We start from the raw sequence: 18,438 nt of genomic DNA, 5'->3' as shown, positions 1-18,438 counted from the left end.
CCCCCGGGGGCAGCCCCCTACCAGAAAGAGGTGTTTGCTCCCCTCATTGGCCAGCCAGCTCCTCCAGGACAGAGCCATGGTGCGGGACGCCTGCGGGGCAGGACCCGGGGGGGGTGGGGGGGCGACGGCCGGGCGAGCCCTCCTTTTCAGCTGGGCTGAGCCGGTCCTCCCCTCTCCCCACCCCTCACCCCCGCCCTGCCTTCCGGCCGCCGGGGCGTTGCGCTCCGGCCCCGCCGCCCCGCGATCCAACACCCCCCCGGCTCCGCCGCGGCGCCCCGGGCCGCTGGTGCCGCCGGGCGCTGCCCCTTTGTCTGCCGCCGGCCGCCCGGGGGACGGGGGGGGACGGGGGGGGGGTCCTGCCCGCGGGGCCCGCGGCGGAGCCGGGCGGGGAGCGGGGGCGCGGGGGGCGCGGCAGCGGCCAGCGCCGAAGGGGCTCTGGGTCGCCAGGGCCTCTGCCGCGGAGCGATGCGGCCGGCTCCTCGCATCCCCCCCACCTTGAAAAGCGCGTTTCCCCACGGAGAACCCGGTCCGTGGGGTTCCCCCTTACCCCCCCGCCCCGGCTGAAATGTGATACAGAAAGCGGGAGGGAGCCGGGGAGCAGCCGTGCGTGCAACTGTACTGCGATTCGGGGGAAAACAAAGAGGCTGTCCAAGAAACTACTGTTCGGGCTGTGCATGAGGTCCTCGAAAGCTGAGAAGGGCCAGATTGTGCTACTACGAGTTTGATGTGCTCCACCGGGTGTCCTGGGGGGCACCGGGAGAGGCAGGCTCCGTGCCCAGCACAAAGCAAGCCAGTATGCAGGCACAGCGGGTGTGCAATCATACCGCAGCCACAAGAAAGGGTGCTGTGGGCACCTCCACGTCCACAGTGTCCCAAGTTCTGATCGCTATGCTTCGCAACCAGTCTGCTTTTTGTGGTGGTCTTCATGTTTGGTTTGGGTCTGGGTTTTGGGTTTGTTTTTTTTTTTTTTTTTTTGAGGGGAAGTTGCACCGAATACTGATTTTTATATTAAGAAAAAGCTTTAGAAAAACCCTTGTCGCTAGCAGCTTTTAAATACAACACCCTCATGAGTCACCAGGGGAGCTTCCACTCTAAACCACGCATTGTGGTGCACATGGCTGCTCCTTGAGATAGCAGCAGCAATGACAGCTGGCAGCAGAAGAAGGCTGTTTTTCCGGGAGATGCCAAGTCCAAGGAGTAGTGCCGAGAAGACTCATCGAGTCCAGCTTGAGCTGGCTGTCCTTCTCTTACAACTCGGAAAGTTGCCATTTTTTGTGTTCCTCATGAGCCACATACCAAGGGTCCAGAGAAAACTGGGAGGAAGCTAAGTGCCATCTTTCTCCAGTTCCCTATAAAGATGGAGGGAGTGTCTGACCCATATGTGGGCCTAAGCGTAAAGAGCACAAGTAGGGCATGGCTCCTGTGAAACTCAGTTGGGGGTATTTTGGCTGTGGCAGGAGCCCTGTCTCAGAAAGTGGCAGGATTTCTGCGGCTTTATGAGGTGCCAGGTGAAGTTTTGGAACAGCGGGACAGAGGATTACAGCTATTTTATATCATCAAATGGCACTAAAAGGAGAACAAGTGAAAGGGAAAATACATATTTTGAATTTAAAACTCACCAGAACCACAGTTTGATGCCAAAACAGCTCTAACAGCAGAAGAAATAGTATAATTTATTTATCTTGTTTGCTATTTCCATTCACTTCCTCATTTCTGTTGGAATATAAAGAGAAATGGAAGCTGCTTACAGAGAACCAGATGATGAAATTTCTCCAGACAAGCATGTCAAAGCTGGAATGACAGAAAATAAAACTTGTAGGATATGTCATGCCTAATAACGTGGGGCCTCGGCCAAAGCTGAAGCTGTCGCAAGCACAAACAAAACAAAAATAATTTGCCCATGCCATATGCTATACTTCAAAATACCCTTAGAAATGTCTCTGAAAAATCAGCTTATGCAGGATTTGACTGCCCACTCACATGAAGCTGATGACTCATGCATCAGCGACTGTACATCACTGCCCACTTCGCAAGCGCCGTAATGCATGTAGAGTACATGACTCATGCTCCAGTTGACACTGGATCCTACATCGTATCTAGGTACAGAGCAAGGAGTGTGTTTTTGTAGAAAACATCCCCTTTTTCTTTCTCCCTGGAAACAACAAAGGGTTTTGAATCAGTATCCCAAGAAGAGGCTGGCAGAGACCAGTGCCGCACTAATACAACTGCGTCCTTCCTCCATGGAAAAGGCTGCGTTTGCAAGTGGCTAAATCATGCCTTCCCAGGGGTCTCCAGAAGTTTTCTGTCTACTTTCTCTGTTTTAAACTACCCCAGAGGTATGTGAGCATGTGTTTTGAACTGCTTGGTAAGAGCACTCAGAAATGGCCATAGATGCTACTTATAAGCTGCATAATTAGAAAAGTTGTAACATGACTCTCAAATATCATTTGAGCACCAGTTCATCTCTTTGCTGCCTCCTGAACGTCCATTCTCCAGGTATCACAATCTTTGTGCTTCATCCTACCAGCTGGACAGACCACTGTCAAGGCAGGCAGTCCCTCTTAGAGACTGAGCACAAACTTTCTCTGATAAGGTTGCTTCTACTGCATCAGCAAAGTCACACTGACTGCACACTTGCCTTCCATGTCTACTTGCCATCAACATCCGCAACACTCAAATCTACTCTCCCAGAGCTTTATTCAGGTACTTTACAACACTGCTGAATGTTGTAGTTAATATTAGAGACATGGCTTAAAACATTTCTGGTGCCTGAATTTTGCTTATGTATCTGGCAGTGATCAAGAGCCAAATCACCTAAACTTCCAGGTTTCTCCATCTCAGAATATCACAATCATCCTGCCAGCTCCTGCAGTGACTGTACGTGTTGTGAGCACAACATTGTGTCCTTCCAGCCTGGGGACCGAACCAGGCACCTTGTCTTCTGCCCTGTTGCAATCTAGATTTAGGCAGACAGGCCCTTAAATTCTGCCTGCATCCCTAAGGTTGTTGATCCAGTGTGTCTTCGCAGAGTATTTACCCTTAACACTGAGTTCATGGGAGGAGAAGGAAACGTTGGCACCGATTTCGTTACAGCAAACAGGAAAGTTGCAGTTTCTGCATAATAGCTGAGTGATTAGAGAACTGGCCCAACAGTGGAAGAGCTGGACCTTTCTCAGAGAACTGAAGCCATTGCATTCACATCCCAGGAAAGTTTCCTAACCACTGCCCTCCACTGGGGTCAAGGAAGGAAACAATCTCCAAGTGAGCCACTGTGCAGCCAGGAATGAAAAAGAGAGAGGTCAAAGAAAATCAGAAAGGGCTGCTGGCCAAGTGGTAACAGCACACATCTAAGGAAGGGAGGGGATCATCTAGGAAAAGGAGATTTGTGATGCTAGTTCATTTTTTGTTTCCACTGGAAGAAAAAATGTAGAGCAAATTTCAAAATTCAAAATGCTCAGGAGAAGACTGCAATCACAGAAGAAAAGAGAAAGGTTTCCCCACAAAAGAACTTCTTGTATTTCTTAGAAACTTTCTCATTAAATTTAAGCTACATGCTGTTTGCCTTTATAACTTTTTCCTATAACTCTATTGTGTAGTCACAACATAAGGGTAAAATAGCAATCAAAATGTATATCACTCTTAAGATCCGTGCCATGGGAGTAATATCCTGTGCAATGGCATATGGCTTTTATGGCATTACATCTTGTGTCATTTCATTCCTTTTTTGAAACTGGATCTTTACATTTGCTGCATACCACAAGATCAACTTGCTTTCTTCTATGCTCCCTGATGGACTCGGAGGCCTCCCTAGGGTGAAATGCTTCTCCAGAGTTGGGTGACAGCCAAGTTTATTAATTTCAGTGAAGCTGCAGTGATTCGTGGTAATGCATTATTTACTGCTGCCGTAGAGTTTGGGAGCATTAGGCATGGCCCACAATTTACCTTACTAGAAAAGTAAAATTTATGCCCAAAAACTTCTAATGAAAAGTCAGACAACGAGCGATGAAGATCTGATCCTCAATTCTCGTAGACACAGCAAAACGGGCAGAAAGGCATGAGTGCACTGGTAGCATTAGCAGGCTGTGTTTTGCTTCCATTGAAACTCTCTCCTAAACCAAGCCATTTAGCCACTGCTCAGCTCCATGCTACAAGTTCAAAAATATGACAGGAGGTCCTACAGTATTTTGTCCTCAAATAACCTCCTGCACAGAAAGACAGCATGACAACTCCAACACACGGCAACATCGTTCATTATGAAAGAATGCAAGCACATAGCACATGGGTAAAATGTGTATAACAAATACAGCTGGAGTGCATTCCGCAACCATTTCAGAGGAATGTCAGTTATATTTATTTTTCCAATTCTTTGTAAGGTTTTCTTGAACACTTATTACAGAATTGAACCACATATCTATGGATCATTAACACGCAGCATCTCATACCATTTAAAAAGTTTTAGGTCCAATCCACCTTCCACTGAATTTATGGGCCTTTCCTTAATTTCACTATGAGCAGGGACCACGTCTGAGAATAGTACAGGGGTTAAAATATATCTTGCATTGATTTTAGAGGTTAAAGGAGCTATTATATTCCCTCAAACTGGCATTCCAGAGATTCTCAAACAATTATTTCTGTATTTGGCCAATCAACTCTGTTTGAGCTTCAGCAGTTCTTTTTTAAGAAAAAAATTGCTAGCCTTATTTTAAAACCTTTGAAGAGGGAAATAAACACAACCTACCAAGCTAAATGATCCCTTAATTCATCATTCTTTGCTTTCTTTTTTTTGTGGATGAACCGTATTTTTAGACCAAACAGGACTAAAACCATTTTGGGAACAGAGGCATTATCACGTATTTTGCTGTTACACGGAAATGAATCTACCCTTAGAAATCCCTTTTCTCTTCAGTTTCATATAACTTACTTTCAAGTCACCTTTTTATCTTTTTCCTGGTTAATGGAATAGACTGTGCATTTAGTTATTAATTCTTCCCTCAGAGACAAGGTTTCCAGAGTTGGAGGGATTTTAGTAGATATTTCATCTTCCTTTCTGAAGAGGAAACCTCTTCTTTCCATACAACAGTCCAAAACCAGACTCAATAATAGGTAGGAGTACAAGTATCTTAATACATTACAGGATACTCCTCTGTTTATATGCCAAGTTACTGCATTTGCCAATTTAGCTGTAGCACTGCACTGAAGATTATTAATGCTTCCAGACCATGAGTAAAAGCTATGGAACAGAGCTGGTGTGGGAAAAAAGTTACTGAACAATCACACTAACACATTACCACTGAATAACAGTCCCTTGTGATATGCACTTAATAAAAAAGCGATATTGTTCAAAGAGAGGCCAGCGCTTTAGTGGAATCACTAACAACTGAGTCTTGGAACAATCCATGAAAAAAGTAAAAGCTGGGCAAGAAATGCTTCATATCAGCACAGTCACTTGTCAGGTAGAAGGGGAGAGCTGGTTAAGAGTGCGCAGCAATAATTTAAGACAAGAAATAAAACGTTCTTTTACATCTCCAGTAGCTTGCATCCCAAGGTGATGTAGTGCATGCTAACATTGTGCCTGGGCATCCTGATTCAGCGCCAGGACACAAAGGTCAGTGCCAAATAATCTGCAGTACCCAAGTTTCCCAGGGGGCTCATCGAGAACATGTCAGTCCTGGTTAAGTGAAAAAATTTAAACAATTACAGTACAAGCTACAGCTCTTAGAGTTTACAGAGAATAGTTTACAGAAACTCTTAAAATCTACAGTACAACATTCAACAACATGCTTATGCAAGCATCATCAATATCAACATTGAGTAAACAGTCATAATTCCTCAATTCTTGGAAAAACTTTTTTCCTCAGAAGATCTAAGAGATTGGCACGTTCTTCCACATTAACTCTGCCAAACTGGTGTTTGCACCCTTACTACAAAGTTAGTGGGGCGAGGAAAAAATTGACAAGAGCATAGGAGGGCACGAAGCTAACAAAGATGCTCTGAGGACTAAAGCTGACTTTTACCCATAATCAGAACAAGTAAAATCAGGAAAGCACTTTTGATACAGCAAGAGAAAAAGTGGCCAAAATTTGGTCAGATATCCCAGATACTAGAAATTCCCACCTGAGGAAGATGTCATTCTTTGCCTAGTGACATTGTCACACCTCAGAATCCTCTTTAAAAAGTGCCTTGGCCAACTTTATTACTCTTATTTAATCTGGGGTTACATTTGTCTTCATAAAGCTTGCTCAAATCACTTGTATAGACTAATTCGATGGAAGTTCACTGCTGTCTCCACATTTGAGGAAGAATTTCCCATGGTGTTGTGGTTTAACCCCAGCTGGCAATAAGGCCCCACACAGCTGTGCGCTCACTCCCCCTCAGTGGGATGAGGGAGACAATCGGAAGAGTAAAAGTGAGAAAACTCAAGGGTTGAGATAAAGACAGTTTAACAGGTAAAGTAAAAGCCACACATGCAAGCAAAGCAAAACAAGGAATTCATTCACTACTTCCCATTGGCAGGCAGGTGTTCAGCCATCTCCAGGAAAGCAGGGCTCCATCACACATAACAGTTACTTGGGAAGACAAAATGCCATCACTCCGAACGTCCCCCCCTTCCTTCTTCTTCCTGCAGCTTTACATGCTGAGCACGCTGCCATATGGTGTGGGATATCTGTGTAAGTACTGCTCAGCAATAACTAGAACATCCCTGTATTATCAACACTTTTTTCAGCACAAATGCAAAACATAGCCCTGTTCTGGATACTATGAAGAAAATTAACTCTATCCCAGCCAAAACCAGCACACATGGGAATGCAGAAAAGAGCTATGTAGATATTTCTCCCCTAATTACTCTGTCTTAAAAAGTTTGCCTTCTGAAAGATGCCTTTAGGCTGCCTTCAAGTTGCCTCTTGCTGCCTGTACAGATAGGGAATCTGAAGTAGAATACATACTATTGCCGGAGATACAAAAATCTCCAAATGCCCACGTGCAGATGAAAGGTTGTAACAGTACCGGAAAAAAAAGAAAAAAAACAACACAGAAACACATAAGCAATGACTGAAACCTGCCAGGCCAGTAGTATAAACTTAAGGGAGAAAAGTTGACTATGCCATACAGCTGCACTTGCTGGGGAGTTGAGGAGTAATGCAAACATGGTGAAAGAGCAAGATCTGCTCAGCTGGGAGGCAAATGGTGGTATGGGATTCAGTCAGACAAAGCAACTGCAGTTGGCAGTAAAAGTGTAAACACTAATAAGGGAAAGCACTCGACCACTCTTTAAATAAAGGGGAACACCAGTACGTGAATAAATATTTATACCCTGTTCATGATTATATTTAGCCTGGAAACTAGATGAGGTGCAGTGAAGTGCTGGAATGGCTCTCCAGTAAGAATAGTAGGAAAAAAAAGAACTCGTTAAAAGTTACAGCTCTATTGTTTTATGAAAAGGACTGTATAATATCTTCCAGAGTAAGTGGAAGACTATTAAATGATCCAGTTTCAGAAAATGTCTTCCAGTCCAAACACACCTTCCAGCAATAATTACAACAGCTGGGGAGTGCCACCGAGGACTCCCAACAGTCAGGCACTGTCCTGACTTCACCACTCCTTCCATTTTTGGTAGCAGTTTTTTGGGTCAGAATTGCTAAGTTATTTCTGACGTTTTATTTTCAATTTAATATTAAACACAATGTTTCTCCCTTTCTTTTAATTAAAATCCTCTTGAACTTTCTTGAGAATGCGCCTATTATTGACACAATTATGGGGCCTTACTCCAGAATTCAACTATTTTTGTAGAAGTAATACTTAATATTCTTACTTGGCAATTAACTGCACTGCAAATTTAACTCATATTCCTTGCTTTGTATGACCTACAGAGGCAATCTCACAAAGTTAGATGATGCCCACCCACTGTTCAGTTTGATGAAGCCCAATGACATGTGGAACTTTCTGCGGATCATGTTGCATTTGGTGCTAAGACAAGGTAAACTGTATCAGGCAAGATAGTTTAAAGAAAGATTGTGAACATTATGGAGAAGTTTGTATGGGATAGACTCGAATCCCCTATTTTATTCAATTAGGCTCTCATCCAGTAAAGATCTTAGGCACACATTTAACTTGAAAAAAACCAAGCACTGAGGTCCAGTCTAACTTTGCTTACAGTTAAGTAAAGGGATTTCTTTGCTCGGTGCCGGCTTTCAGCACATATGTAAGTGCTTTCTTGAATCAAAATCTTGCACAGGAGGAAATGAGAAGCAACATTACTAAAGTGTGTGAAATTATGTCAGTTAGACTGGGAACAAAATGTGGCTGGTATTTCTCCTTGTTCTCCCCTCTGTATTCTGAGTAATCAGAGCCAGTTTTATCAGACATAGTCATTACGACAAACCTTGGCACAAAATGCTGCTGGCTTGAGAACTTTAATTTTAAATGCATTTAAAGTTTAATAATACATTTAAGTGTTATTGAATATCTATAAGTTTATGATTTGCTTGCATAGATAGATATGCTTGTAACTGATGCTATGACTTTTTTTTCAGACCATGCCATTCTTGTGCAAAGTATCTAGGTAGAAAGTTAGGACAAGTCTTAGTTATCTGAAACTATTTTGGGCTTTCTTACTAGACAGTCTTCTGGGAGAAGCTGAAGGTCTCCTCATTGTATAATAAGGACTTATATTAGAGTTAATGTTCTTTATTCCTCTGGAACAGCAGGCATTACACAAACCCTTACAAATTAATGAGGCACAGTTTCTGATGAGGCTACTTAAACTGAACCAACCAACACCATCATCTGGCCACTGTTGTAAGAGATAATAAAAAATATTTTTACAAATACATTAACAATGAAAAGAGAGCCAAGGAGAATCTCCATCCTTTGCTGGATGTGGGGGGAACATTGTCACCAAGGATGAAAATAGTGTGGCCAGCAGGAGCAGGGAGGTGATTGTCCCCCTGCACTTGGCACTGGTGAGGCCACACCTGGAATACTGTGTCCAGTTTTGGGCCCCTCAGCACAAGAAAGACATTGAGGTGCTGGAGCGTGACCAGAGAAGGGCAATGAAGCCGGTGAAGGGCCTAGAGCACAGGCCTTATGAGGAACGGCTGAGGGAACTGGGGTTGTTTAGTGTGGAGAAGAGGAGGCTGAGGGGAGACCTTATTGCTCTCTACAACTACCTGAAAGGAGGTTGTAGTGAGGTGGGTGTTGGGCTCTTCTGCCAAGTAACAAGCAATGGGACAAGCGAAAATGGTCTCAAGCTGTGTCAGGGAAGGTTTAAATTGGATATTAGGAAAAATTTCTTCATGGAAGGAGTAGTCAAGCACTGGAACAGGCTGCCCAGAGAGGTGGTGCAGTCACCATCCCTGGAAGCGTTCAAAAAATCTGTAGATGTGGCACTTTGTGACATGGCTTAGTGGACATGGTGGTGTTGGGTTCATGGTTGGACTGATGATCTTAAAGATCGTTTCCAACCTCAATGATTCCTAGTTTTTACTTTCATTAAAAAATAATCCATCCACCAAGCCAGGAAACATGAAATTACTACTCTACCCTTAATTGGTTTAGTGGTGGCCTTGGTAATGTTAGGTTAATGGTTGGACTGGATGATCTTAAAGGTCTTTTCCAACCTAAACAATTCTATGATTCTATGATTCTATGAAAGCTGGGTCTGAGTTTGTGTGAAATAAATTCCACAACTGAGAAATAAACACTCTTGCATGGCACACACTTCTCAGCTATGCAGTAAGTGAACTATTTCCACAACCATTTAGTATCTCTGCGACCATGTTTTATGACAGCACTGTTCTCTTTTTCCTTACTTACGTGGTGCCTCTGAAAAATTTGCTGAAGTCACCTTTCTGTATTGCAGGTCCAAAATATGTTTGCCAAAGGCTTCCCCGTGAGAACAGTGCCACTGCAGATTATGTTAAGCTTCGCTGAAACTAAGGGCTGTAACCAAACTCACTTCCCTCATTTCTCTCATTTAAGAGAAGCACAGAAGAAGTCACTGAGGTCATCAATGAAAAAGGTTGTTGAAAGGAAATATTCCCAGAAAAGAGGCACATTACTGCTCCAAAAGGCAAGTGTGCCAAAGCTGAATTTATTACAGGGCAGAGTTCACTACCTACTGATTAAGAAGAGCAAAGTTTACATTTGCACATGAAAGTATTGCAATCTAAAAACAAAAGTAACAAATGGAAGAAATAGAAAAGCTGGGACACCTTGAATAAGAGTATCAAGATCGGTAGCTGACGAAAAAAGCATATAGACTACATACAAAGATAATCTTTTTTGTTACTAGATCCCTTGCTAGGTAAATATAAATGTACATTCTTTATGAACAAACATTTTTTGCAAGTACTTATTGTATCTGGAAGTGCTTGGTTTCTTCATGCATATTTTCTTCAAACATTTTTTCTTTCTACAAGTCTAGCTCCACTGATCAAAAAATAAAGGAATAGTGTAGATAATAATGATGTGGTTTCTTCAATTCATGTACATTCAAAATTAATTGTTCTGTAATTCAAATTTTCATCTCAGAGAAAATATAAAAGATATAACTTGAAAAAAATGCTTTTGTTCCCCCAAGTAAGAATTCTTCTATCATTATTCATCCTTTTTTTGTTTAAAGTATTATGAACACTTTATAAACTAGAATAGATGAATAACATCTATTTTCAGTTATGTTGGGCTTTTGGAATTACAGCAGTAATTCCTGCTTACTTGGTTATTTGTTGCCTAAAAGCAGTTTCACTCTTTAAATGTTATTAAAAAGCAAAAGTTTTTTTCTCTCACATACATAATTTGAAACACATTAAATCATTTAGATGATGAATGATACATCAAGTATTCTTGAGCAGATTTTTCAGATGTTCTTTTTATTGCCCTCTACCCTCAGTGGAATTTTAGCTATCATCATCTACTTTGGAAGCCAAAAATGTGAATTGCAGTATCAACTAAACAGTTAATATTAATTAATTTTAAAGAACTTAGAGTGGAAAGATTTATAGAGTTGTTTAAAATCCAAAGTTCAGTAAACAGCATCATCTTTCAATAATTTAATACAAAGCAAATGTTGCTATTTGATTAAGGGACACTAGGGGAAGGTGCAATACACTTACCAGGAATGAAATGCATTTACATTTTCCTGCCAGTAAAGGTAACTGACTGACATCAGAGACCAAAAGAAATAAACAAAGAAGATATAGTGAATTTTCTGTGAAAATGAAAAACATTTTTCTGTAATTAAATTGCTTCCCAAAGGAAATAAATTTTTCAGTTCAATGCCAGGGTCTTTCATCAGATAACATTCCCCAGTGTCTACAAGGAGAGTGCTGGAACACTAAGATACTGGCATTTTTAAGCCTGTAAATTATAAGATTTTATTTGACAAGAATTAATGCTTTTAATAGCAAAAAGCTAGTTCAGCAGAAAATTGTTTTTATTAGATGGTTGCTCCTCACTTTCATTCTCAATGTTTCTCTCCTTTCCTTGTTTTGCTACACATTGGTAAAGGAAATCACAGACACATTCTCATCAGGTTTCTCTGCAAGTAGAGCTACTTGCATCTAGACTGTCCTGGATACATCATCCTCTGCTAAGACATCTTTGAGGGAAACTTTGAGGGACTTTAGGTACCCATCTAAAATTTCTGGACATACAGCAACTTGATCAATTTATAACAGTTGATCTCTGTAAAGATTTCAGCTCTTTTTTGGAAGTAGGTCCTTCATTAAGGTTTTTTTTGGAAACAGATTATGAATTCACTCCAAGAAACCAAAACATAGTCCATGGTGGTAGTGGAGCAAGTAAGAAAACAACTGAATGAATCCCAGATGACTGAAGATGACCATTAGATCTAGAGCTTATCATTGAGCGGCATCTGATATTGAACCTACGTGTTCTTTCCTCAGTCCAAGGAGATTTAGACCTGTATTTCCCTACCACCAGTTTCCAGGGCAGCCTGGAGTGTGGACATGCCATTGAAAGTCTCATCCAGTGCACTAAATGGTGTAAAATTCAGGCAGCAAAGAGGAAGAAGAGCACAAGTCATATCTTGACTCTGCCACAAGCAGTAGAGCACAAATAACAAGTATAAATTTGCAGTTGCAGTCCCAGCTCCTAACATTGCTGCTGAGTAGCACATTAACAAGCTAACACAACTTGTTGAAAACTGCTGCTCCTTAAATTAGTTCACCAGGTGCTTACCTGCATCTTTTGTGTGACATGCCACACTATTACAGTAGGACCAGATGTATCCAGAAAATCAGATACTTTTATTACTATTCAATGACTGTTGTAATCTGAGATACAGAATTTCATAGTGTTTCTTCTGACATGCTGTGGTATGTTTCAAGAAGATGTGATAAATGTTAACAAGACATTACAAAATGTAACTATAAAAATTAAAACCATCTTTATGCTTTTCCAAAACAAGATTTTTATAATTTCCACTTTGGAACAAATTTGGAAGATAGTTTTCATTGTGATTCAGTAGTAGTAGTAGTTCTAGTAGTAGTAGAAAATGCTGTACCAACATAGCTATGTCCGAAGTCTACTACAGAATCCATGACTTCCAGCCTATGTTCTACTTCTGTACCAACTGCCCTTGCTACACCTGTGTCTCCTCCCAGTACTCTCTGGTGTCTGCATAGGCTTCCTTTTCCTGCAGCTGGAAGGAGATGGCACTAGAAGCAAACCACACATCCCTTCTCTCCTCCCTGAGGGATAACACTCCCTAGAGCAGTGCTGCTGAGCATTTGAGATTAGCAATCTCAGAAGGTGAGGAATGTAGAGGCTTGCAGAGCAGGGATAATCCTGCATGTTAATAAAGTGGATGAGAAACGGGGAGTCTAGCAGCCTTACCTTGAGATATAGTTCTCAAGGAACATTTTGGTGTCTCAACAAGTTTGGGCAGGGAAGGAAAAAAGGAAGAAGGGGAGTGGTGCCCACAGCCAGAGTCACCTCAAAACCTATTGAAATGTTTCTAAGAGGTTTAGTAGGATTAGTAAATACATGTGTATCTCATAGGAGTTTGAACAGTTGCACTAATAGAAATTTTTACTCTTTTAGCTGAGAGCAGTAATTCCACTAGCATGTTGCAGTCATCATCTGCTATGCACCAACCAGCCAGGTGTTAGGTAGGACAGATATACTGCAAGGGCAAGTCATGCCTGGGTGAGAGTGCTGAGCACCTGGTGGTCACCGCATCCCCCAGGAGACAAAAATAGGCATCACTCACTGAGCAGTGCTAACACAGGAGTGCTACAACAGTTCATCCCATCTTCCAGGCAAACCTGTGCATCATATGACTGCTGTTTGTATAGCCAGAATCCTAAACTTCAATCCCTTTTAACAAAAAACCACAGTACACATGCTTATGTATGTATAAAGACAAATATATATTTACTGAAAATAACACCTCTTTGTTATAGCCACAATCAAAGAAACCATTGTAGTGATAGATTGGAAAATGCATCTTAAAGATCCCGACAGCATTTTATATTTTTATCCATTTGTTTTATGTCCCACAATATTTGTAAGCATCATTATTTTCAATTTTAAGTACCTAATAGGAACACTTTTTACATCCATTTCCTTTTTTATGATTGCTGTAGCTATAAAAATATATACAGTTTATCTTTTGAAATAAAGAACTCCCAGTGCAGTAGAATAAAATTGTTCTCATCAAACAAAGAATCTGTACCTACCACAGAGAAACTGTCATTCTCACTGGGGAATGTTTTGAGTGTTTACCTGTTGTTCCATTTCTAAATGATAGAATTCACAACTGTGAATGCCAAGATAAGATTTGACTTTAGGTTTCCCATTGAGCTTTATTCTTTGTCTTTGCTATAGAAATGAAGAACTGGTATTTAGAACCTCTATTGTTCAAAGAAAGTAAATAGCCATGTATTTTGAGGAACAGTGCTTGCTCACGCAACCTTCCTTCTGCAGGAACAAAGGCAGCAAGAATGACTTATGTGTGCAGAGTTGCAGAAATTTAAAAAGAACCCAACACTTGGAGATTTGCAACAGTGCTCTGCATTAGTTCACACAACTCATATAGCACATCTACTTTCTGAAAGCAAGAATAATTGACAAAGTATTGGTGTTATATAACATTTCTAATCACAACTGCCCTTCCGTCACTTCCATTATTTTAAGCTAGCCTAGACAGTGATATTTTAAAGGAGTGTCAGACGTGTACCAAAGTGTGATCAGTGCAATTCTTATTTGGCTGGACATTTCTCATGCTTTGATTATCAAACCATACAAATGAAAGAAACATAAGGGAGTCATAAACTGATGTATAATGAGTGCCTTTATTGTGCCATATAAAAAAAAGAAAAGAAACCAAAACCATTTTGTAATATAACTTTTAGAGTTGCTTGTTATTTAAACTGTTTGTTACATTAAAAATTGTCTTCCTGTTATTTCAATGAACTAAAATGAATTAACTCTGAATAGTAGAACAAACTTCCTAGAAATGTCAGTTCCTTGGGGTAACCTAGCCTGGGGGCTGGAAAGTTTGCTTTTGCATTGGTTTCATTCCAGAGGTAATAAAGCTGACATAATATGGAAAAGGTCTGGCAATATTGTATCTAAAAAGGCATTGCTGGTTTACACCAAGATTCATGTGTTTATGTTTACAAAACACACTTAAAAGAAACATTCTCAATGAGTGAATACACATGGAGAATGACAGTTTTTTCTATATCTAAGTAACCACTCATGTTAAGAACATCACCACCACAGCTAACATCATCCTTGTCTGTGACTTTCCATCTTTTCCAAAGACAGGAAAGCCACAAGAAGATGGACTGAAGTCAAGGCAATTAATATAAAGGATATTAATAACTATCATAGGTGGTACAAGCATGGCCAAGTTTTTTTGAAAGCATGATACTGAAGGATTTGAAGGATGTCAATGAAGTGGCTTTCGAGAGTTTTACAGCAAGTTCCTTTTAGCAAGAAAGGCAAAATGGGGAAAAGCCCAGTTTGTGTTTGCTGATGAATTCAGTAAGTGGACCAGGAAAGTCAACAGTAGTGGCTGACTAAGGTTGGTGACTGACACTGTGATAGCAAATGAGATGTTAGAACCACCAAGGTACTTCATAGCCTAGGTATTTTATGGTTGATGTGTCAGTGAAAAGGAGCAATTCACCACTGTGATTGATAAAAATAAAGAGGAATTTTCCATATGAAGAAGGACAGTTCACAAATCAGTGTCCAAAAATTCAGTACTGGTGGCAGGGACAAGCTGCAGTATCTTCACATCCTGTCTGTAAAAGGAGATCAGTGATAGATCCTTAATCTTTCGGTATTCATGTAATGCAGCAAAGTATTACTGTTTTTACTAATCCTAATGTGATCAAAGCCATAGAAAACTAGATAAACAGGCAGTGGGTCTTTTTCTGTGAGCTTAATACCCTGGTTCTTTGTCTCACTAATGTAGCAGTCAAAGGCAGTTCAAAAATAAACAACTACTTTGACTATAAGACACGATTTTTTTTTTTTAAACCTTCTAACTGTTTTTGGAGTCAGATGTTTTAGACATCAAAGACTTTGGAGCAGAGACTGGAAAGGAAGTTGCTGGATTTTTCTCCTCTGCTCAGAGAGCTGTCTTCTACCCTACAGAATCCTACATCAATCTTTGTGTAAAGAGCAGCATCATACCATCACCAGAGGGAAGATACTGCCTCTAGCCCAGCCTGCCTGACAGCCTGGTGGTTAGAGTACCGTCCTGCATAGCATGTAGGGTGAGTTTAATTCCCTGAGGTTGAGGAGTACTTTCATCATTAATCTTCCAGCATCTTGCCTGTATGCTCTCACTATCAGGATACTGAATGAAAACAGATATCATGTTACTCTGTATTTGAAAGAAAAAAAATCCAATACCATTTAACAAAGTTCCCAGTTTGATAAGAGTTTTGAGAAGACCTACCAAATGTATTGCAACTGTCATTAAAATTTTCAGATGAGAACATGACTTGGGTGAGAGCATGTAATGGGCAACTTGATACCTGCTGGGAACAAGAGATGCCTAGGCCTAGGTAAAAGCACAACCTTTAAGATGCTTGAGAATTGCCAGTGTTAAAATGATGCATGTAAAAGAGCATGAAGTAGTGACTGAGCTCAGATAAAATGGAGATATCATTTTACTGTGTAGAGAAGGAGAGTCAGGAACTGTGGTAATTAGGGCCATGCACATACCTTCAGCATCCAGAACCGTAACTACAAAGACTGAGCAAACTGACACAGTACCAACAAAATGAGTGGTTTGGGGATGGCTCCAGGGAACAGACATTGTGTGACAAGGTTATTAGGAAAAATTTCTTTACTGAAAGAGTGGTCAATCATTGGAACAGGCTGCCCAGAGAGATGATGGAGTCACCATCCCTGGAGGTGTTCAAAAAACATGTAGACGTGGCACTTTGGGACATGGTTTAGCAGGCATGGTGGTGTTGGGCTGACAGTTGGACTAGACCATAGAATCATAGAATCATAGAATTGTTTACATTGGAAAAGACCTTTAAGATCATCCAGTCCAACCATTAACCTAACATTACCAATTCCACCACTAAACCAATTAAGGGTGAAGTAATAATTAATTTCATGTTTCCTGGCTTGGTGGCTGGATTATTTTTTAATGAAAGTAAAACTAGAATAGAATAGAATCATTAAGGTTGGAAAGATCCTCTAAAATCATCAGTCCAACTGTCAACCCAACACCACCATGCCTACTAAACCATGTCCCAAAGTGCCACGTCTACACATTTTTTTGTAGCACAAAACCAGACCATTAATATAAGCCAGATGCTGTTGAATGGAAAGCCACCTCAAAAAAATAGATGATCTTAGAGGCCACCAATCCAGGAAGCATGAAATTAATTATTACTTTACCCTTAATTGGTTTAGTGGTGGACTCAGTAGTGTTAGGTTAATGGTTGGACTGGATGATCTGAAAGGTCCTTTCCAACCTAAACAATTCTATGATTATATGATTCTATGATTCTATGATTCTAAGGTCCAGAAAAACTTCAGAAACCTCACAAGGTTGTAGAGGACAGGGGACAGATATTCAGAAAAATATGGTAGCAGACTGACTAGTTAAGAGAGCTAAGAAGGGGAAAAAAGAAGAAAAAAAGAAGAAAAAATCCCCACCTCCCAGAAAAAAAAAACAAACCATGCCATCCTTTCATGTTAACCTGGGCCCACTGTAGGACAAGATGTGTTGTATCAGGCTATTTCTTTTGTCTTCCGAAGACTGTCTCTCCACTCTTAATAAATCTTGGTGTTTTCTTTTTTTTTTTTAATTAGATCCTTTGATGGAGAGTGCTCAGCAAATGAAACATTTTGCTGCTCAGAATTTTCTTTTTATCTCCTTATTTCTTTTTTTTTTATACTCTTCATCCAGTGTGTGGCCTCAAAATTCTCCACATTGCATTGCACACAGAATAGTTTCCTCAGGAGCTTTTTTATTATGTGCATTACTGCAGAAAGTAAATGTCTCTAACTTTCACAAAGTTGCATGCAGCCTTGTGAGATGTCCTCATTTTACAGATAAGAAACAAAAGTAGAGTGATTTGTCCCTAAAATGCCTACTGATTCTGAGTGGGTGAGGTTCTTCAGTTCCTACATCCTTCAATTTTTCCCTCTTCTGATCTCCAATTACGTCGGCTTTCCACTTGTTACATTACAAGCCTTACAAGACCAATAGCCCTCCTCATCTTTGTGCCTTGTCAGTGCTAAATAAACAAAGCAGGATGATAGAAGATAATTTTTTCCCACACAGATTGAGAAAGAATTTGTGGTTCTGGCCATCTTGCCAGGCACATGTCAAGTATTAGTTAGTTAAACAACAGTTTGGAAAACAGAGAAAGTTTGGACTCTTGGTACCTTTTCTTTGCCTCCACTTTTTCAAAATAGTTCTCTAGGCTATGTAACATATAGACAGATTCCGTTCACAAGGGAATTGCTTTAGGGACTATGGGCTCTCCAGCCCACAAGTACATGTATTTCTGTAGACTAAATATAACAGATATGTCTCTCTAGTATTGCAAAGCCAGTCCAGGTTTCAAAGTTGACTGTCCTGAAGGCTTCAGTCTCTGTGCAATGTTAAGTGACCCAAAATGCAGAAAGACAACAAGTAATTTGTATTATTATTTATTGAATTTCAAACATCCAAGTTCAGATTATAAAAGCCTTAAAAAATGCTTTAGTGTGCAATATCCATTCCAAGTCAGGCAAATGGCCTCAGACACTGCCCTATCTCTGAGGGTGGCCAGAGTCAGATGCCTAAGAAAAAAAAAGAAGAAAACAGCAAGAGTCTTAGGGATACCTCTGCAGAATAATATTCCAGCATCTCGCTATTCATGGTCCAGGGGGTTCCTGAAAGTCATTCTTTTTTTAAATCCATGAGGTGTTTTTCCTTCCACTGGTTGT

At 40.7% G+C, this 18,438-nt stretch overlaps 1 protein-coding gene across 2 annotated transcripts in view; it reads right to left on the bottom strand.

The window, feature by feature from the left end:
* Positions 1-78, bottom strand: part of NOX4 (NADPH oxidase 4) — a 112,704-nt gene extending 112,626 nt beyond the window's left edge. For both annotated transcript variants that reach the window (XM_075717079.1, XM_075717084.1), the window contains exon 1: positions 22-78. In XM_075717079.1, the coding sequence (XP_075573194.1) occupies positions 22-78 (57 nt within the window). The remainder of the gene's footprint in view (positions 1-21) is intronic.
* Between the last annotated feature and the right edge of the window lie 18,360 nt (positions 79-18,438).

The sequence above is a fragment of the Pelecanus crispus genome, chromosome 1, assembly GCF_030463565.1.
Source record: "Pelecanus crispus isolate bPelCri1 chromosome 1, bPelCri1.pri, whole genome shotgun sequence".
NCBI lineage: Eukaryota > Metazoa > Chordata > Aves > Pelecaniformes > Pelecanidae > Pelecanus > Pelecanus crispus.
This window is presented reverse-complemented; position numbering and strand designations above follow the sequence as displayed.